Source organism: Oncorhynchus keta, chromosome 8 (assembly GCF_023373465.1).
Source record: "Oncorhynchus keta strain PuntledgeMale-10-30-2019 chromosome 8, Oket_V2, whole genome shotgun sequence".
Lineage (NCBI taxonomy): Eukaryota > Metazoa > Chordata > Actinopteri > Salmoniformes > Salmonidae > Oncorhynchus > Oncorhynchus keta.
The window spans coordinates 28,632,303-28,655,706 of record NC_068428.1 but is presented as its reverse complement, the minus strand read 5'-3'; the positions used below and the strand labels follow the sequence as shown (position 1 = coordinate 28,655,706).

General features: G+C 41.8%; 1 protein-coding gene across 4 annotated transcripts in view; it reads right to left on the bottom strand.

The window, feature by feature from the left end:
- LOC118386625 (1-phosphatidylinositol 4,5-bisphosphate phosphodiesterase beta-1-like) overlaps positions 1 to 23,404 on the bottom strand; it is a 345,345-nt gene that overhangs the window by 240,759 nt on the left and 81,182 nt on the right. For all 4 annotated transcript variants that reach the window (XR_008140981.1, XM_052523947.1, XM_052523948.1 and 1 more), the window contains exon 3: positions 18,671 to 18,739. Coding sequence is in view for 3 of the 4 variants with exons in the window: in XM_052523947.1 (XP_052379907.1) it covers positions 18,671 to 18,739 (69 nt within the window). In the remaining variant the exon portion in view is untranslated. The remainder of the gene's footprint in view (positions 1 to 18,670; positions 18,740 to 23,404) is intronic.

Sequence of the window (23,404 nt, the reverse complement as noted above, 5' to 3'; positions counted from 1 at the left end):
ATAATGTTGTAAGGGGTGTGAACTGCACATCTCCTGTACATTATAATGTTGTAAGGGGTGTGAACTGCACATCTCCTGCACATTATAATGTTGTAAGGGTGTGAACTGCACATCTCCTGCACATTATAATGTTGTAAGGGGTGTGAACTGCACATCTCCTGCACATTATAATGTTGTAAGGGGTGTGAACTGCACATCTCCTGCACATTATAATGTTGTAAGGGGTGTGAACTGCACATCTCCTGTACATTATAATGTTGTAAGGGGTGTGAACTGCACATCTCCTGTACATTATAATGTTGTAAGGGGTGTGAACTGCACATCTCCTGCACATTATAATGTTGTAAGGGGTGTGAACTGCACATCTCCTGTACATTATAATGTTGTAAGGGGTGTGAACTGCACATCTCCTGTACATTATAATGTTGTAAGGGGTGTGAACTGCACATCTCCTGCACATTATAATGTTGTAAGGGGTGTGAACTGCACATCTCCTGCACATTATAATGTTGTAAGGGGTGTGAACTGCACATCTCCTGCACATTATAATGTTGTAAGGGGTGTGAACTGCACATCTCCTGTACATTATAATGTTGTAAGGGGTGTGAACTGCACATCTCCTGTACATTATAATGTTGTAAGGGGTGTGAACTGCACATCTCCTGTACATTATAATGTTGTAAGGGGTGTGAACTGCACATCTCCTGTACATTATAATGTTGTAAGGGGTGTGAACTGCACATCTCCTGTACATTATAATGTTGTAAGGGGGTGTGAACTGCACATCTCCTGCACATTATAATGTTGTAAGGGATGTGAACTGCACATCTCCTGCACATTATAATGTTGTAAGGGGTGTGAAATGCACATCTCCTGCACATTATAATGTTGTACATTATAATGTTGTAAGGGGTGTGAACTGCACATCTCCTGCACATTATAATGTTGTAAGGGGTGTGAACTGCACATCTCATTATAATGTTGTAAGGGGTGTGAACTGCACTGCACATTATAATGTTGTAAGGGGTGTGAACTGCACATCTCCTGCACATTATAATGTTGTAAGGGGTGTGAACTGCACATCTCCTGCACATTATAATGTTGTAAGGGGTGTGAACTGCACATCTCCTGCACATTATAATGTTGTAAGGGGTGTGAACTGCATATCTCCTGCACATTATAATGTTGTAAGGGGTGTGAACTGCACATCTCCTGCACATTATAATGTTGTAAGGGGTGTGAACTGCATATCTCCTGCACATTATAATGTTGTAAGGGGTGTGAACTGCACATCTCCTGTACATTATAATGTTGTAATGGGTGTGAACTGCACATCTCCTGTACATTATAATGTTGTAAGGGGTGTGAACTGCACATCTCCTGCACATTATAATGTTGTAAGGGGTGTGAAATGCACATCTCCTGCACATTATAATGTTGTAAGGGGTGTGAACTGCACATCTCCTGCACATTATAATGTTGTAAGGGGTGTGAACTGCACATCTCCTGCACATTATAATGTTGTAAGGGGTGTGAACTGCACATCTCCTGCACATTATAATGTTGTAAGGGGTGTGAACTGCATATCTCCTGCACATTATAATGTTGTAAGGGGTGTGAACTGCACATCTCCTGCACATTATAATGTTGTAAGGGGTGTGAAATGCACATCTCCTGCACATTATAATGTTGTAAGGGGTGTGAACTGCACATCTCCTGCACATTATAATGTTGTAAGGGGTGTGAACTGCACATCTCCTGCACATTATAATGTTGTAAGGGGTGCGAACTGGCGGCAGAGAAGTCAAACGCAGGAGAGAAATAACTGTGTTTCCAACGGCGCAGTTTATCAACAAAACCCACCGGAAAACAGAATAATAAAATACATGGGTCAATAACCCGACACACCAGGACAGACGTGTTCAAGAACTACAATAAACAATCACCCACCAGGACAGACGTTCACAAGAACTACAATAAACAATCGCACACCAGGACAGACGTTCACAAGAACTACAATAAACAATCACACACCAGGACAGACGTGTTCAAGAACTACAATAAACAATCACCCACCAGGACAGACGTTCACAAGAACTACAATAAACAATCACCCACCAGGACAGACGTTCACAAGAACTACAATAAACAATCACCCACCAGGACAGACGTTCACAAGAACTACAATAAACAATCACACACCAGGACAGACGTTCACAAGAACTACAATAAACAATCACACACCAGGACAGACGTTCACAAGAACTACAATAAACAATCACACACCAGGACAGACGTTCACAAGAACTACAATAAATAATCACCCACCAGGACAGACATTCACAAGAACTACAATAAACAATCACCCACCAGGACAGACGTTCACAAGCACTACAATAAACAATCACCCACCAGGACAGACGTTCACAAGAACTACAATAAATAATCACCCACCAGGACAGACATTCACAAGCACTACAATAAACAATCACCCACCAGGACAGACGTTCACAAGAACTACAATAAACAATCACACACCAGGACAGACGTTCACAAGAACTACAATAAACAATCACCCACCAGGACAGACGTTCACAAGAACTACAATAAACAATCACACACCAGGACAGACGTTCACAAGAACTACAATAAACAATCACACACCAGGACAGACGTTCACAAGAACTACAATAAACAATCACACACCAGGACAGACGTTCACAAGAACTACAATAAACAATCACCCACCAGGACAGACGTTCACAAGAACTACAATAAACAATCACACACCAGGACAGACGTTCACAAGAACTACAATAAACAATCACACACCAGGACAGACGTTCACAAGCACTACAATAAACAATCACACACCAGGACAGACGTTCACAAGAACTACAATAAACAATCACCCACCAGGACAGACGTTCACAAGAACTACAATAAACAATCACCCACCAGGACAGACGTTCACAAGAACTTCAATAAATAATCACCCACCAGGACAGACATTCACAAGAACTACAATAAACAATCACCCACCAGGACAGACGTTCACAAGCACTACAATAAACAATCACACACCAGGACAGACGTTCACAAGAACTACAATAAACAATCACCCACCAGGACAGACATTCACAAGAACTACAATAAACAATCACCCACCAGGACAGACGTTCACAAGAACTACAATAAACAATCACCCACCAGGACAGACGTTCACAAGAACTACAATAAACAATCACCCACCAGGACAGACGTTCACAAGAACTACAATAAACAATCACACACAAGGACAGATGTTCACAAGTACTACAATAAACAATCACACACAAGGACAGATGTTCACAAGCACTACAATAAACAATCACACACCAGGACAGACGTTCACAAGAACTACAATAAACAATCACCCACCAGGACAGACGTTCACAAGAACTACAATAAACAATCACCCACCAGGACAGACGTGTTCAAGCACTACAATAAACAATCACACACAAGGACATGAGGGGGAACAGAGGGTTAAAAACACAACATGTAGATGATGGGATTGGAACCAGGTGTGATGGAAGACTATACAAAACCAAAGGGAAAAAAAAGAGGATCAGCGATGGCTAGAAGGTCGGTAACTTCAACCGCGGGACAGCTTTTTTTGAAAGACATCAAAGTGTTGCTCTCCACTTTCTGGAGGACCGAGTTTTGAAATCAGTGGAATTAGAGTATGAAAGCTAAGGGGATGGAGAAAATTCTGGCCTTTGATTGCAAATATGCAGAAGGAGCCAAAAAGAGAACTCACAAAAGGCTGTATAAAACACCTGTCTCCAGATTACATCTTCAATCTAGTAGCAACCATGGCATCCGTGACGGAGAAGCGTCCATCGATGTATAAGGTTAGATTGTCTAGCTAGCTTTTCCAATATTACACGTTTCTCATTCTGTCAGAAAGTCATTTTCATTTCAGTTAAAGCGTACTGTTAGATCTGCATGGTAATATTATTAGTATCTCAGAGCCATTTGCATTGCTAGTTATAGCCTAATGTTAGCTAGCTAATATTGATTCATGCAGGGTAGTAAAGAGTTGGGATTATTGTTTAGATAGCTAGTTTACATGTCTAAACAAAAGACTCCACTATATAATTAAACATTTCAATAGATGTTCATGATAACTGTCAATAGACATAGCTGATAAATTCGCTCTGGCTATCTCCTCCGATTGCAGAGCACTCTCGTCTAAGTGTGCCAGAGCTTAGAATAACTGATGAACTTACGAACGCTCAACACCTGTTGAATATGGCCGGTGTCAGTAAACGTCGGCAAAAAAATCTTAATTAAATTGTTGCCAGCAGCACAGTTATAGTCACCAACGCTCTGGATAACATGAAAACAGCCTAACCAGCTTTGCTAGGGTGAATAAAATGGTCAGAGTGAGCTGTTCTCTCATGAAGTAGCTAGCAAGCTAGCCAACGTTAGCCAGATAGCTTGGGAGCTTGACTGCTGTTGTTAGGTCAGAACTCTCCGCTGGGGCGGCAGCGTAGCCTAGTGGTTAGAGCGTTGGACTAGTAACCAGAAGGTTGCGAGTTCAAACCCCTGAGCTGACAAAGTACAAATCTGTCGTTCTGCCCCTGAACAGGCAGTTAACCCAGGTCGTCATTGAAAATAAGAATGTGTTCTTAACTGACTTGCCTGGTTAAATAAAGGTTAAAAAAAAAAAAAAAATCAGTATGCGCTCTGAACACTCTGAATTTAGGAACAGACAATCTGACAATGCTCTGAGTTTACAAATGCCCAGGGCGCACACTGTCACTCTAGATTGAATTTACAAATACACCTGTAGTATAAACTAGCCTTTAGTCTTGAAATGTTGGTTGTTAAGTACATGGACTCACAAGTAAATCATTAAAGAGATGGGCGGGGCAAAGTCTTAAGAGGGTTTGAATCATGCTGAATGGGTGTAGACAAAGAAGAGCTCTCTGGCAGGTTGCCTAGTGGTTAGATGGCCAGTAACCGAAAGGTTGTTGGATTGAATCCCATGCATTCAGTTGTACAACTGTCTAGGTATCCCCCTTACCCAGTAGGTTTACCAAAACATTCAAGGGCCATTTTCTCAACAGTGAGGTTTCAAGTTGATCAACTTTCAAAGAAGAATTACTTTCCTATTGTCTTTCAACTGTAGTTTATGTAAGTAATATTGTTACGGTTTTCTTCCGTCAAAGGAGAGTCGGACCAAAATGCAGCGTGTTATTTTTGATACATGTTTAATGACTACAAAAAAAAAAAAAAATACAACAAACGTAACGTGAAAACCTATACAGCCTATCTGGTGACAACAAACACAGAGACAGGAACAATCACCCATGAAACACTCAAAGAATATGGCTGCCTAAATATGGTTCCCAATCAGAGACAACAATAATCACCTGCCTCTGATTGAGAACCGCCTCAGGCAACCATAGACTTTTCTAGACAACCCTACTAAGCCACAATCCCAAAACCCCAAGACAAAACACACCACAAAATAAACCCATGTCACACCCTGGCCTAACCAAAATAATAAAGAAAACACAGGGCGAACCAGGGCGTGACAAATATAAAATTTTCTAGCTCTGAGTCGATACTTTTATCCACTGTAAAACACACAATTTAAAATGTTGCTACATAAGACCAAATCGAGCCAGTCGGTCACAATTGGCTATATTTTAAAAATGTATTAAAACATAAATGGACTGTTTGGTCTTAATTTAAGGTTAGAGTTACGGTTAGGGATAGGTTTAAATCACATTTTAAGAAGAGAAATTGTATAAATGGGCAGGGTTTGTGACTTTGTGGCTGTGGTAACTAGTGACAACCTCAGTAGACAGTGAGGGCTCTAAAGGTATGCCTGTCTGTCTGTCTGTCTGTCTGTCTGTCTGTCTGTCTGTCTGTCTGTCTGTCTGGCTGTCTGTTACTCGGGGGATTAATATGCTTGAAAGGTTCCTGATCGTTATGGCTGAATCGTCCCGCTGTGACCCCCTCTTTCATCGACCACGGCGGACCACAGAGGTCACAGATGAAAGGAAATACCGACGTCTATTATCTATTATCCATTACAGGCCTTTAACTTCCATGACAACACATAAGCTCTGCTTCAATGTCCACTAACACTGGCATATACCACTTAGAATGAAGCAAAGTATTGGCCATGCATTCCAAGTGGCACGCTTTGGATATCGCAACACAAGCATACTCTCAATGTAAACAGAAGTGAGTTTTGGGATTTAAAGATTACATTACACAAGAAGCGTAATATTACTGTTTGTCCCTGTTGAGACACCATAGCCAGTACACTTCTTCAAAATAAGTAACTCAAGAAATCTGCAATAAATGTTGATGTTTTTGCTAAGAGGGTCATAGTCGTGCAATTTTACATTTAACTAAGATGTTTGGTGCAGTATTTCTCAAGTGTAAAAATGTCCATGAAAAGTAGTCTTCTGTCAGTGAATGACAACAAACACTTAATTGAAGAATTCCTACTGTTGACCAATCACTGACGAAGGGGCGTAGACATCAGCTACCGAACTTCGACAAGCCTCAAAATGTTGTCATAATATATGGGCAACCTGTTTTGACTGTGAAGCATACGGTAAGCTAACTCTCCCCTGGCTCCTATTAAAGAGCTGCAGAGGACAGACAGACAGTAGGGATGGACAAAAAACATATACAGTAGAGTATGACTAATTTATTTTTGCAGATATTATATAGATTCTATGACTCCAAGTAACAATTTTTTATTCATTTTTTGCTAGGTAGTTAATAATGTTAGCTAGCGCTGGTCGGCTGTACCTGGCCCACAACTCTGGTATTTTTCCTTCTATAGCTTGGCCTCAACCTTCTTTTCTAAAGGGGAGCCAACATTTTTTCAGGAGTTTTATTTTCATGACTGACCAAAACAAATGTTCTCATGCTCTCTCTTTTACCTCTGCAGAAGACATATAGCGAGCAATATGTTTGGAACATCAAATCACAATAAAATCACAGAATCAAATCGAAAAACACAGAATCGTGGTAAATTGTGATACATATAGAATCGCAATGCATATCGTGTAATATCGTATTGTGAGGTCCCTGGCAATTCCCGGTCCTAACAGACAGGCAGACTGACACTGAGCTGGCTAGTTACCCAGAGCCCTTCTGTAAACACTGTAAACAGAGACATCACTGGAACACTGTGCAAACACAATAACTTTCCTGTCCTTTCTCTCTGGCCTGGCCCGAGTTGTACCATGGAACGTAAAGAAGAAAGTCCCATAGCACAATAAGTGTCCCTGGTGTTTTGTCTTAACTCAGACTAGCTGTGTACAGTAGATAGAACCACAAGGTCAACTAACAGGCCTCAATAGCCCACTACTATTGTGTGTCTGTGGTGATTGTTCTGTGTCTGTGGTGATTGTTCTGTGTCTGTGGTGATTGTTCTGTGTCTGTGGTGATTGTTCTGTGTCTGTGCTGATTGTTTTGTGTGTGTGGTTGTGGCTGATACGGGGTATTATTTTACCGACCACATTATTTCATAGCATCTGGCTCCATGTGTTTTCTCTACAGATAACAGGTTCTTTCAGGGCAGGCCAAGCGGGCCAAAAGCCTTTGTAGACAGTTCTCATTGAAATTCCACCAGAACTCTATTTTCACCCCTCTCACTTGGTCTAGATTAACCTGTTTGTGTAGGTTCCTGTGTGTGTGTGTGTGTGTGTGTGTGTGTGTGTGTGTGTGTGTGTGTGTGTGTGTGTGTGTGTGTGTGTGTGTGTGTGTGTGTGTGTGTGTGTGTGTGTGTGTGTGTGTGTGTGTGTGTGTGTGTGTGTGTGTGTGTGTGTGTGTAATATGCACAGACACAACGCACGTGCACAACGCACGTGCACAGGCGTTGTAATCCCCAAAGAATAACAAGGCAACGGAACACAATTAAGCGAAAACCGGAAACCATTGTGCATAACAACAAAACAAAGGTATATCAGTGTGTCAAATGTGTTGTCAAGTGTTAGGACAAGGGATACCAGCTATATAAAATCCAACATGCCATTGAGTGAAAACGCGCACAATATAAGCACACGCTGACAATAATTTACTATTTTTGACTGCTGTCATATCGCCACTTATATTCATTATAATGCCATTATTGTTTTTATGCCGAGTTTCACTATTTATCAAGGCCACTTGGTGCTTATAATTTATGTTTAGGCAGCAATCCCTATACCAGTCTGCTGTTCCCACATGCTTCAAGAGGGCCACCATTGTTCCTATTCCCAAGAAAGCTAAGGTAACTGAGCTAAACGACTACCGCCCCGTAGCACTCACTTCCGTCATCATGAAGTGCTTTGAGAGACTAGTCAAGGACCATATCACCTCCACCCTACCTGACACCCTAGACCCACTCCAATTTGCTTACCGCCCAAATAGGTCCACAGACGACGCAATCTCAACCACACTGCACACTGCCCTAACCCACCTGGACAAGAGGAATACCTATGTGAGAATGCTGTTCATCGACTACAGCTCGGCATTCAACACCATAGTACCCTCCAAGCTCGTCATCAAGCTCGAGACCCTGGGTCTCGACCCCGCCCTGTGCAACTGGGTACTGGACTTCCTGACGGGCAACAACATCTCCTCCCCGCTGATCCTCAACACTTAAGGGTGCGTTCTGAGCCCTCTCCTGTACTCCCTGTTCACCCACGACTGCGTGGCCACGCACGCCTCCAACTCAATCATCAAGTTTGCGGACGACACAACAGTGGTAGGCTTGATTACCAACAACGACGAGACGGCCTACAGGGAGGAGGTGAGGGCCCTCGGAGTGTGGTGTCAGGAAAATACCCTCACACTCAACGTCAACAAAACTAAGGAGATGATTGTGGACTTCAGGAAACAGCAGAGGGAACACCCCCCTATCCACATTGATGGAACAGTAGTGGAGAGGGTAGCAATTTTTAAGTTCCTCGGCATACACATCACAGACAAACTGAATTGGTCCACTCACACTGACAGCGTCGTGAAGAAGGCGCAGCAGAAGAAATTCGGCTTGTCACCAAAAGCACTCACAAACTTCTACAGATGCACAATCGAGAGCATCCTAGCGGGCTGTATCACCGCCTGGTACGGCAACTGCTCCGCCCTCAACCGTAATGCTCTCCAGAGGGTAGTGAGGTCTGCACAACGCATCACCGGGGGGCAAACTACCTGCCCTCCAGGACACCTACACCACCCGATGTTACAGGAAGGCCATAAAGATCATCAAGGACATCAACCACCCGAGCCACTGCCTGTTCACCCCGCTATCATCCAGAAGGCGAGGTCAGTACAGGTGCATCAAAGCTGGGACCGAGAGACTGAAAAACAGCTTCTATCTCAAGGCCATCAGACTGTTAAACAGCCACCACTAACATTGAGTGGCTGCTGCCAACACACTGTCATTGACACTGACCCAACTCCAGCCACTTTAATAATGGGAATTGATGGGAAATGATGTAAATATATCACTAGCCACCTTAAACAATGCTACCTTATATAATGTTACTTACCCTACATTATTCATCTCATATGCATATGTATATACTGTACTCTATATCATCGACTGCATCTTTATGTAATACATGTATCACTAGCCACTTTAACTATGCCACTTTGTTTACTTTGTCTACATACTCATCTCATATGTATATACTGTACTCGATACCATCTACTGTATGCTGCCCTGTACCATCACTCATTCATATATCCTCATGTACATATTCTTTATCCCCTTACACTGTGTATAAGACAGTAGTTTTGGAATTGTTAGTTAGATTACTTGTTGGTTATCACTGCATTGTCGGAACTAGAAGCACAAGCATTTCGCTACACTCGCATTAACATCTGCTAACCATGTGTATGTGACAAGTAAAATTTGATTTGATTTGATCTGATGTTTCATAATTTGGCCATGCGTATTAGTGGTTCCGGTATTTTTATATTTATTTTGTTGTAAAAAAAAAAACTGTTGTCGTGTTCCAACACATGCTTTCTGTTTCATTCTTGTAACAAAGGCACGCCACAAATACAATTTATTGAACACTTGAAGTTTGTTATTATTATATTTTTTACGTATAGCCTACAGTAACATAAACGAATGAAAATGCTATTGTGTTATTTGAGATAAAATAAAGATCGCATTCTGATGTTACCCAAGGCCTTCATAGACACAACCAAATGATTATTTTTGCTATTGCATATATGAAATATATGAATGACACTTTTAGAATGTTGAAGTCAGAATGAGGGGGGGTCCCTCGCGGCCTAGCGGTTCTAGTGTTAATCTTCCTATAGTGTGTCTATCTGGTTCCCTGGGAGCAGTGAGAACGATTCCAACCATGGGAGGGGAAAACTGTGATTCATAGAGGAAGATCATTGACTTAATATTGAATGGAGTTGGAGAAGTTATGGAGGTAGATAACGTTATGAAGTTAAGAGAATTGTGTTATGAAGAGGAAGTTATGAGGATCTAGTAATGTGGATCAAGCTATGATGATCAAGTTAGAAGAATCAAGTTATGAGAATCAAATTATGAGAATTAAGTTATGAGGTTTAGAGAGATTATTTTTTGTGAGTGGCGAGGACAGGAACAGCCTGTTCCCTCTCAATTGTAATCTGGTCTAATAACGTCCCATCAAGCTGAAGACATGGAGCTGAGAGAGAGCTCCTGCTACATTGACCAGGCCTCTGGGCAATAACGGTTAGCCACACTGACCATCAGCTTATTCAGATGGGCACACCATTAAAGGACAGTGCCTTCAGAAAGTATTCACACCCCTTGACTTTGTCCACATTTTGTTGTGCTACAGCCTGAATTTAAAATGGATGAAATAGAGATTGTTTTTGTCACTGGCCTACACACAATTCCCCATAATATCAAAGTGGAAATTAATTAAAAATGAAAAGCTGAAAAATCTTGAGTCAATAAGTATTGAACCCCTTTGTTATGGCAAGCCTAAATAACTTCAGGAGTAAAACATGTGCCTAACAAGTCATAATAAATTGCATGGACTCTGGACTCTGTGTGCAATAGTCTTTAACATGATTTTTGAATGAGTACCTCATCTCTGTACCCCACACATACAATTATCTGTATGGTCCCTCAGTTGAGCAGTGATATTTAATATCTCTTTGAGCATGGTGAAGTTATTAATTACAGTTTGGATGGTGTATCAATAGACCCAGTCACTACAAAGATACAGATTTCCTTCCTAACTCAGTTACCGGAGAGGAAGGAAACCGCTCAGGGTTTCGTTAAAACAGTTACAGAGTTGAATGACTGTGATAGGAGAAAACTGAGGATGGATCAACAACACTGCACTGTAGTTACTTCACAATACTAACCTAATTGACAGAGTGAAAAGAAGGAAGCCTGTACAGAATAAAAATATTCCAAAACATGCAACATGTTGGCAACTAAAATAATACTGCAAAATAATGTGGCAAAGCATTTTGTTTTTTGTCCTAAATACAAAGTGTTATGTTCGGGTCAAATCCAATACAACACATTACTGAGTACCACTCTACATATTTACAAGCATAGTGGTGGCTGCATCATGTTATGGGTATGTTTATAATCTTTAAGGACTGGGGAGGTTTTCAGGATAAAGGAGAAACGGAATGGAGCTAAGCACAGGCAAAAACTTAGAGGAAAACCTGGTTCAGTCTGTTTGCCACCAGACACTGGGAGATGAATTATCCTGCTGAAAATAGTCCAAATTAGTGAAGTGAAAAAAAAACTTGTTTCAATTTTTTTTTAAATTGCAAACAATTACCTTCAGAAGTCACATAATTAGTTAAATAAAGTCCACCTGTGTGCAATCTAAGATCGCATGATCTGTCACATGATCTCACTATATACACACCTGTTCTGAAAGGCCCCAGAGTCTGCAACACCACTAAGCAAGGGGCACCACCAAGTAAGCAGCACTATGAAGACCAAGGATATCTCCAAAAGGTCAGGGACAACGTTGTGGAGAAGTACAGATCAGGGTTGGGTTCTAAAAAAATATCAGAAACTTTGAACATCCCACGGAGCACCATTAAATCCATTATTAAAAAATGGAAAGAACATGGCACCACAACAAACCTGCCAAGAGAGGGCAGCACACCAAAACTCACGGACCAGGCAACTAGGGCATTAATCAGAGAGGCAATAAAGAGACCAAAGATAACTGTGAAGGAGCTGCGAAGCTCCACAGAGGAGATTGGAGTATCTGTCCACAGGACCACATTAAGCCGTACACTCCACAGAGCTGGGCTTTACGGAAGAGTGGCCAGAAAAAAATAAGCAAACATGTTTGGTGTTCGCCAAAAGGCATGTGGGAGACTCCCCGAACATATGGAAGGTATGGTCAGATGAGACTAAAATTGAGCTTTTTGGCCATCAAGGAAAACGCTATGTCTGGCGCATCCCAACACCTCTCATCACCCTGAGAACGCCATCCCCACAGTGAAGCATGGTGGTGGCAGCATCATGCTGTAGGGATGTTTTTCATCGGCAGGGACTGGGAAACTGGTCAAATTAGAAGAAATGATGGATGGCGCTAAATACAAGGAAATTCTCGAGGGAAACCTGTTTCAGTCTTCCAGAGATTTGAGACTGGGACGGCGGTTCATCTTTCAGCAGGAGAATTTTATTTTTTTATTTTTTTATTTTACCTTTATTTTACTAGGCAAGTCAGTTAAGAACAAATTCTTATTTTCAATGACGGCCTAGGAACAGTGGGTTAACTGCCTGTTCAGAGCAGAACGACAGATTTTGTACCTTGTCAGCTGGGGGATTTGAACTTGCAACCTTTCGGTTACTAGTCCAACGCTCTAACCACTAGGCTCTAACCACTAGGCTACCCTACCCTACAATGACCCTAAGCATACTGATGAAGCAACACTCAAGTGGTATAAGGGGAAACATTTAAATATCTTGGAATGGCCTAGTCAAAGCCCAGACCTCAATCCAATTGAGAATCTGTGGTATGACTTAAAGATTGCTGTACACTAGCGGAACCCATCCAACTTAAAGGAGCTGGAGCAGTTTTGCCTTGAAGAATGGGCAAATATCCCAGGGGCTAGATGTGCCAAGCTTATAGAGACATACCCCAAGAGACTTGCAGCTGTAATTGCAGCAAAAGGTGGCTCTACAAAGTATTGACTTTGGGGGGTGAATAGTTATGCATGCTCAAGTTTTCTTTTTTTTTCATATTTGTAGTTTGTTTCATAATAAAAAAAATGTTGCATCTTCAAAATGGTAGGCATGTTGTGTAAATCAAATGATATACAAACCCCCCAAAATCCATGTTAATTCCAGGTTGTAAGGCAACAATATAGGAAAAATGCCAAGGGGGGGTGAATACTTTCGCAAGCCACTGTATACCAAACAATGAACACAAGCAGTTGTCTGTTATGAAGAATATGGAATCGTCAGCATTCTATTGGACTTTTCTATATGCAATGCTACATATGTTGTGTCTTGTTGAAATGAACAAGTCTCTGGCGTTCCTAACTCCCCCGTTTGTTATAGAACATACATGGTTCTTAATCACAAAGAATATGGAAACGTCAGATTCTATGTTTCTATACCCTTGGCATTTCCATCAGTACTGACCAGGCGGGCCTGTGTCTGTAAGAAACAGATCCCAGACGTAGAGAACACAGCCGTGAAATCCCTGGCAAGCCTGTTTAGACACATCTGACCTTCATTAACTCCACAACAGCCCATCTCACATCAACACTGTGTCGGGCTGGCTCTGTCTGTCTGCTACAACTAGCTGTTGTCTGAGATGACGCCACTCATCTCGAGGGACATTAAAATAACCCACAAACCCACATAATAACCTATTTATAATTTTAAAAACAAACATTTGTTAGGGTGCTAGTGATTTTGCTTCTTGGCCAGGGCTCTCTCTGTCTCAATGGGACTGGCCCTGTTGAATAAATACAAAAAAATTTTTTATCTACCCTGTGTCCTTCCATAATAGAAGCAGGGACTTTGCTGTTCTTTATTGTAAAATGAGGATGAGGCTGAGATAGAGGTACAAGCAGAGGTACAGTAGAGGATGAGGTAGAGGTAGAGACTCAAACACACCAGCTGGCTGGCTTGTTTACGGACATATTCAATCAATCTTTATCCCAGTCTGCTGTCCCCACATGCTTCAAGAGGACCACCATGTTCCTGTTCCCAAGAAAGCGAAGGTACGTGAGCTAAATGCCTACCGACCCGTAGCACTCACTTCCGTCATCATGAAGTGCTTTGAGAGACTAGTCAAGGACCATATCACCTCCACTCTACCCGACACCCTAGACCCACTCCAATTTGCTTACCGCCCCAATAGGTCCACAGATTACGCAATTGCAATCACATTGCACACTGCCCTAACCCATCTGGACAAGAGGAATACCTATGTAAGAATGCTGTTCATCGACTACAGCTCAGCATTTAACAACATGGTACCCTCCAAACTCGTCATTAAGCTCGAGACCCTGGGACTCGACTCCGCCCTGTGCATCTGGGTCCTGGACCTCCTGACGGGCCGCCCCCAGGTGGTTAGGGTAGGTAACAACATCTCCACCCCGCTGATCCTCAACACTGGGGCCCCACAAGGGTGATTTCTCAGCCCTCTCCTGTACTCCCTGTTCACCCATGACTGCGTGGCCATGCACGCCTCCAACTCAATCATCAAGTTTGCAGATGACACTACAGTGGTAGGCTTGATTACCAACAACGACGAGACAGCCTAAAGGGAGGAGGTGAGGGCCCTCGGAGTGTGGTGTCAGGAAAATAACCTCACACTCAACGTCAACAAAACATAGGAGATGATTGTGGACTTCAGGAAACAGCAGAGGGAGCTGCCCCCTATCCACATCGACGGGACAGTAGTGGAGAAGGTGGAAAGTTTTAAGTTCATCGGCGTACTCATCACGGACAAACTGAAATAGTCCAACCACCAGACAGCATGGTGAAGAAGGCGCAGCAGCGCCTCTTCAACCTCAGGAGGCTGAAGATATTTGGCTTGTCACCAAAAACACTCACAAACCTTTACAGATGCACAATCAAGAGCATCCTGTCGGGCTGCATCACCGCCTGGTACAGTAACTGCTCCTTCCACAACCGTAAGGCTCTCCAGAGGGTAGTGAGATCTGCACAACGCATCACCGGGGGCAAACTACCTGCCCTCCAGGACACCTACACCACCCGATATCACAGGAAGTCCAAAAAGATCATCAAGGACAACAACCACCCGAGCCACTGCCTGTTCACCCAGCTATCATCTAGAAGGCATGGTCAGTACAGGTGCATTAAAGCAGGGACCGAGAGACTGAAAAACAGCTTTTATCTCAAGGCCATCAGACTGTTATTAAACAGCCATCACTAACATTGAGTGGCTGCTGCCAACATACTGACTCAAATCCAGCCACTTTAATAATGGAAAAATGTATGTAATAAATGTATCACTAGTCACTCTTAACAACACCACTTTGTATATTGCTTACATACCCTACATTACTCATCTCATATGTATATACTGTACTCTATACCATCTACTGCATCTTGCCTATGCAGTTCGGCCATCACTCATTCATATATTTTTATGTACATATTCTTATTCATTCCTTTACACGTGTGTGTGTGTGTATAAGGTAGTTGTTTTGAAATTGTTAGGTTAGATTACTTGTTAGATATCTCAGCCTCTAGTATTTATGCTGCAGTAGTTTATGTGTCGGGGGCTAGGGTCAGTTTGTTATATCTGGTGTACTTCTCCTGTCCTATCCGGTGTCCTGTGTGAATTTAAGTATGCTCTCTCTAATTCTCTCTTTCTCTCTTTCTTTCTCTATCTCGGAGGACCTGAGCCCTAGGACCATGCCTCAGGACTACCGGGCATGATGACTCCTTGCTGTCCCCAGTCCACCTGGCCGTGCTGCTGCTCCAGTTTCAACTGTTCTGCCTGTGATTATTATTATTTGACCATGCTGGTCATTTATGAACATTTGAACTTCTTGGCCATGTTCTGTTATAATCTCCACCCGGCACAGCCAGAAGAGGACTGGCCACACCACATAGCCTGGTTCCTCTGGGTTTTCTCCTAGGTTTTGGCCTTTCTAGGGAGTTTTTCCTAGCCACCGTGCTTCTACACCTGCATTGCTTGCTGTTTGGGGTTTTAGGCTGGGTTTCTGTACAGAACTTTGAGAAATCAACTGATGTACGAAGGGCTATATAAATACATTTGATTTGATTTGATATTACTGCATGATCGGAACGAGAAGCACAAGCATTTCGCTACACTCGCATTAACATCTGCTAACCATGCCTATGTGACAAATAAATGTGATTTGATTTGATGTAGAGGCTGTGGTAGAGGTAGAGGCTGAGATAGAGGTAGAGATAGAGGTAGAGTTAGAAGGGCTTTATATATAATTTTGATTGATTGATTGCAATATTTAACTTTTCGGGTGACCTGACCAAATTCACATTAAAATCTGAGTTATAGATCTGTCAAACTCATTGAAAGCAAGTCTAAGAAGTGGTATATCTGTTCTATGTACGCTATTTCTATGCTTCCCGTTCTTTAGTTTAGTTTTTGCATCTCTTACACCGTTTCTTATACTTGCGTCTCTGTACACCAGCTTCAAACAGCTGAAAATACTATATTTTTGGTTATTGAAAATATATTTCACAGCAGTTTAGATGATACAATGATTCTCTGCACTGCTTGTTTTACATAACCAGCTTCAAACAGCTATTGCACCTTTAAAAATACTATATGGCCTTTTTTTGGTTATTGAAAATATATTTCACAGCAGTTTAGATGATACAATGATTCTCTGCACTGCTTGTTTTGTCACATAAACTGAAATTAGGCTAACTATTAGAATTTTTGGAACTAGGAAATGGTGGAGCGATTTTTACATATTGCACCTTTAAAGTGAGGCATGAATGGCCTTCAAAGTGAGGCATGAATGGCCTTTAAAGTGAGGCATGAATGGCCTTTAAAGTGAGGCATTAATGGCCTTTAAAGTGAGGCATGAATGGCCTTTAAAGTGAGGCATGAATGGCCTTTAAAGTGAGGCATGAATGGCCTTTAAAGTGAGGCATGAATGGCCTTTAAAGTGAGGCATGAATGGCCTTTAAAGTGAGGCATGAATGGCCTTTAAAGTGAGGCATGAATGGCCTTTAAAATGAGGCATGAATGGCCTTTAAAGTGAGGCATGAATGGCCTTTAAAGTGAGGCATGAATGGCCTTTAAAATGAGGCATGAATGGCCTTTAAAGTGAGGCATGAATGGCCTTTAAAGTGAGGCATGAATGGCCTTTAAAGTGAGGCATGAATGGCCTTTAAAGTGAGGCATGAATGGCCTTTAAAATGAGGCATGAATGGCCTTTAAAGTGAGGCATGAATGGCCTTTAAAGTGAGGCATGAATGGCCTTTAAAGTGAGGCATGAATGGCCTTTAAAGTGAGGCATGAATGGCCTTTAAAGTGAGGCATGAATGGCCTTTAAAGTGAGGCATGAATGGCCTTTAAAGTGAGGCATGAATGGCCTTTAAAGTGAGGCATGAATGGCCAGAGAGCCAAATATGCCTGACAGATTCTCTGACGGTTGCAGATAGTTTGCCAATGTGAGAATGCGTACATATTCCTATGAGATTGGTCACAACCAACTAAAATTCAGTTTGGCGTCAAAAGCAACAGCTGCCAGTGTGTTGGTATGCATCATTAGCAGGCTGTCTGCTATTCAGTCTGCTCTTAGAAGAAGAGCATCACAAAGGGCCATTCCATCCAAATACTACAATTTAATATGTTGTTGTTTACCATAGCAATTAGTGATTCGTGCCAATGGTCGTTATGTCGACGTCTCCTTGACTCCTGGTGTAGCAGCTGTAGCCAGAATGCGACACTCAGACACACCCAAGGCCATGACATTGATCAATAACACTAAGCTGTGCCTCGTTTGAAGTAGTGCTTGTTTATATGTTGGGGTTTGGAGCATAGAAAAGGAATTTGCTTTGTAAAGATGACAAGACAATAACTATTCTGTTCTATACTCTATGCTATTCTGGCAGATCTGACTAATCTGGGGGTATTTCTGCGTGCAAATAAGTACACAATGGACTGATGTCCTGCCAAACAGTGGATTCACACACTTAGACACACACACTCATGAATGCACAGACACACACACACACGCACGCAAACACACTCACACACACACACACACACACACACACACACACACACACACACACACACACACACACACACACACACACACACACACACACACACACACCATTGTACAGTGATATCCAGTTCTGTATGCATCTGAAGATATATTAAAATGTCCGTGTCTCTGTATCTCTCTTCCTCTTTCACCTCATATTCCTGTCCAGCCGACATAAAACTAAAACAAATCCTATTAGCTTGTCTGTCTTCCATTATTTCTCATAAAACCCTGTTATATATCCGATTAGCTTGTCTGTCTTCCAGTATTTCTCATAAAGCCCTGTTATATATCCTATTAGCTTGTCTGTCTTCCAGTATTTCTCATAAAGCCCTGTTATATATCCTATTAGCTTGAGCTGAATCTATTTGAATCGTGCACTGAGCAGAAGTCACTGGCCCGACTGACTTACCTTTGGCGTTTTTGTGCATTTTCCATTCCTGGCGTCCTTGATGTAGGCAATGTCCAGGAGATCAGTGTCCTGTAAACAACCAACAGAAATAGAGTGGTAAGATTCAGTCACATGTGGGTTTGTCCAGTGTGTGTGTGTGTGCACGTGTGTAAGGTAGTGGATAGGAAACACATCAGGCTTTGTTGCCTGAGGGAACCCTTTGGAGAGGATGAGATGTGTGTCACCTAGTCTAGAAACACAAACACTAATTGTCGTACAATGACACACTCACTATCGTATGGGGTGGCAGGTGCCCTAGTGGTTAGAGCGTTGGATTCGTAACTGAAAGGTTGCTAGATTGAATCCCAGAGCTGACAAGGTAAAAATCTGTCGTTCTGCCCCTAAACAAGGCAGTTCACCCATTGTTCCTAGGCCGTCAATGAAAAAAATAATTTGTTCTTAACCGACTTGCCAAGTTAAATAAAGGTTTAAAAAAATAACACACTCACTGTCATACAATAACACACTCACTGTCATACAGTAACACACTCACTTTCGTACAGTAACACACTCACTGTCATACAGTAACAATCTCACTGTCATACAGTAACACACTCACTGTCATACAGTAACACACTCACTGTCATACAGTAACACACTCACTTTCGTACAATAACACACTCACTGTCGTACAATAACACACTCACTGTCGTACAATAACACACTCACTGTCGTACAATAACACACTCACTGTCGTACAATAACACACTCACTGTCGTACAATAACACACTCACTGTCGTACAATAACACACTCACTGTCGTACAATAACACACTCACTGTCGTACAATAACACACTCACTGTCGTACAATAACACACTCACTGTCGTACAATAACACACTCACTGTCGTTCAGTAACACACTCACTGTCATACAATAACACTCACTGTCATACAATAACACACTCACTGTCATACAGTAACACTCACTGTCGTACAATAACACACTCACTGTCATATAATAACACTCACTGTCATACAATAACACTCACTGTCGTACAATAACACACTCACTGTCGTACAGTAACACACTCACTGTCGTACAATAACACACTCACTGTCATACAGTAACACTCACTGTCGTACAATAACACACTCACTGTCATACAATAACACACTCACTGTCATACAGTAACACTCACTGTCGTACAATAACACACTCACTGTCATACAATAACACTCACTGTCATACAATAACACTCACTGTCGTACAATAACACACTCACTGTCGTACAGTAACACACTTACTGTCATACAATAACACTCACTGTCATACAATAACACTCACTGTCATACAATAACACTCACTGTCGTACAATAACACACTCACTGTCATACAGTAACACACTCACTGTCGTTCAGTAACACACTCACTGTCGTACAATAACACACTCACTGTCATACAGTAACACACTCACTGTCGTACAGTAACACACTCACTGTCGTACAATAACACACTCACTGTCGTACAATAACACACTCACTGTCGTACAATAACACACTCACTGTCGTTCAGTAACACACTTACTGTCGTACAATAACACACTCACTGTCATACAATAACACACTTACTGTCGTACAATAACACACTCACTGTCGTACAGTAACACACTCACTGTCGTACAATAACACACTCACTGTCGTACAGTAACACACTCACTGTCGTACAATAACACACTCACTGTCATACAATAACACACTCACTGTCATACAGTAACACTCACTGTCGTACAGTAACGCACTTACTGTCGTACAATAACACACTCACTGTCGTACAGTAACACACTCACTGTCGTTCAGTAACACACTCACTGTCGTACAATAACACACTCACTGTCATACAGTAACACACTCACTGTCGTACAGTAACACACTTACTGTCATACAATAACACTCACTGTCATACAATAACACTCACTGTCATACAATAACACTCACTGTCGTACAATAACACACTCACTGTCGTACAGTAACACACTCACTGTCGTTCAGTAACACACTCACTGTCGTACAATAACACACTCACTGTCATACAGTAACACACTCACTGTCGTACAATAACACACTCACTGTCGTACAATAACACACTCACTGTCGTACAATAACACACTCACTGTCGTTCAGTAACACACTTACTGTCGTACAATAACACACTCACTGTCATACAATAACACACTTACTGTCGTACAATAACACACTCACTGTCGTACAGTAACACACTCACTGTCGTACAATAACACACTCACTGTCGTACAGTAACACACTCACTGTCGTACAATAACACACTCACTGTCGTACAATAACACACTCACTGTCATACAGTAACACTCACTGTCGTACAGTAACGCACTTACTGTCGTACAATAACACACTCACTGTCGTACAGTAACACACTCACTGTCGTTCAGTAACACACTCACTGTCGTACAATAACACACTCACTGTCATACAGTAACACACTCACTGTCGTACAGTAACACACTTACTGTCGTACAATAACACTCACTGTCGTACAATAACACACTCACTGTCGTACAATAACACACTTACTGTCGTACAATAACACACTCACTGTCATACAATAACACTCACTGTCGTACAATAACACACTCACTGTCGTACAATAACACACTTACTGTCATACAATAACACACTCACTGTCGTACAGTAACACACTCACTGTCGTTCAGTAACACACTCACTGTCGTACAATAACACACTCACTGTCGTACAGTAACACACTCACTGTCGTACAATAACACACTCACTGTCGTACAATAACACACTCACTGTCGTACAATAACACACTTACTGTCATACAATAACACTCACTGTCGTACAATAACACACTCACTGTCGTACAATAACACACTCACTGTCGTACAGTAACACACTCACTGTCGTACAATAACACACTCACTGTCGTACAATAACACACTCACTGTCGTACAGTAACACACTCACTGTCGTACAGTAACACACTCACTGTCGTACAATAACACACTCACTGTCGTACAATAACACACTCACTGTCGTACAATAACACACTCACTGTCGTACAGTAACACACTCACTGTCATACAATAACACACTCACTGTCGTACAATAACACACTCACTGTCGTACAATAACACACTCACTGTCGTACAATAACACACTCACTGTCGTACAATAACACACTCACTGTCGTACAATAACACACTCACTGTCGTACAATAACACACTCACTGTCATTCAGTAACACACTCACTGTCATACAATAACACTCACTGTCATACAGTAACACTCACTGTCGTACAATAACACACTCACTGTCATATAATAACACTCACTGTCATACAATAACACTCACTGTCGTACAATAACACACTCACTGTCGTACAGTAACACACTCACTGTCGTACAATAACACACTCACTGTCATACAGTAACACTCACTGTCGTACAATAACACACTCACTGTCATACAATAACACACTCACTGTCATACAGTAACACTCACTGTCGTACAATAACACACTCACTGTCATACAATAACACTCACTGTCATACAATAACACTCACTGTCGTACAATAACACACTCACTGTCGTACAGTAACACACTTACTGTCATACAATAACACTCACTGTCATACAATAACACTCACTGTCATACAATAACACTCACTGTCGTACAATAACACACTCACTGTCGTACAGTAACACACTCACTGTCGTTCAGTAACACACTCACTGTCGTACAATAACACACTCACTGTCATACAGTAACACACTCACTGTCGTACAATAACACACTCACTGTCGTACAATAACACACTCACTGTCGTACAATAACACACTCACTGTCGTACAATAACACACTCACTGTCGTTCAGTAACACACTTACTGTCGTACAATAACACACTCACTGTCATACAATAACACACTTACTGTCGTACAATAACACACTCACTGTCGTACAGTAACACACTCACTGTCGTACAATAACACACTCACTGTCGTACAGTAACACACTCACTGTCGTACAATAACACACTCACTGTCGTACAATAACACACTCACTGTCATACAGTAACACTCACTGTCGTACAGTAACGCACTTACTGTCGTACAATAACACACTCACTGTCGTACAGTAACACACTCACTGTCGTTCAGTAACACACTCACTGTCGTACAATAACACACTCACTGTCATACAGTAACACACTCACTGTCGTACAGTAACACACTTACTGTCGTACAATAACACTCACTGTCGTACAATAACACACTCACTGTCGTACAATAACACACTTACTGTCGTACAATAACACACTCACTGTCATACAATAACACTCACTGTCGTACAATAACACACTCACTGTCGTACAATAACACACTTACTGTCATACAATAACACACTCACTGTCGTACAGTAACACACTCACTGTCGTTCAGTAACACACTCACTGTCGTACAATAACACACTCACTGTCGTACAGTAACACACTCACTGTCGTACAATAACACACTCACTGTCGTACAATAACACACTCACTGTCGTACAATAACACACTTACTGTCATACAATAACACTCACTGTCGTACAATAACACACTCACTGTCGTACAGTAACACACTCACTGTCGTACAATAACACACTCACTGTCGTACAATAACACACTCACTGTCGTACAATAACACACTCACTG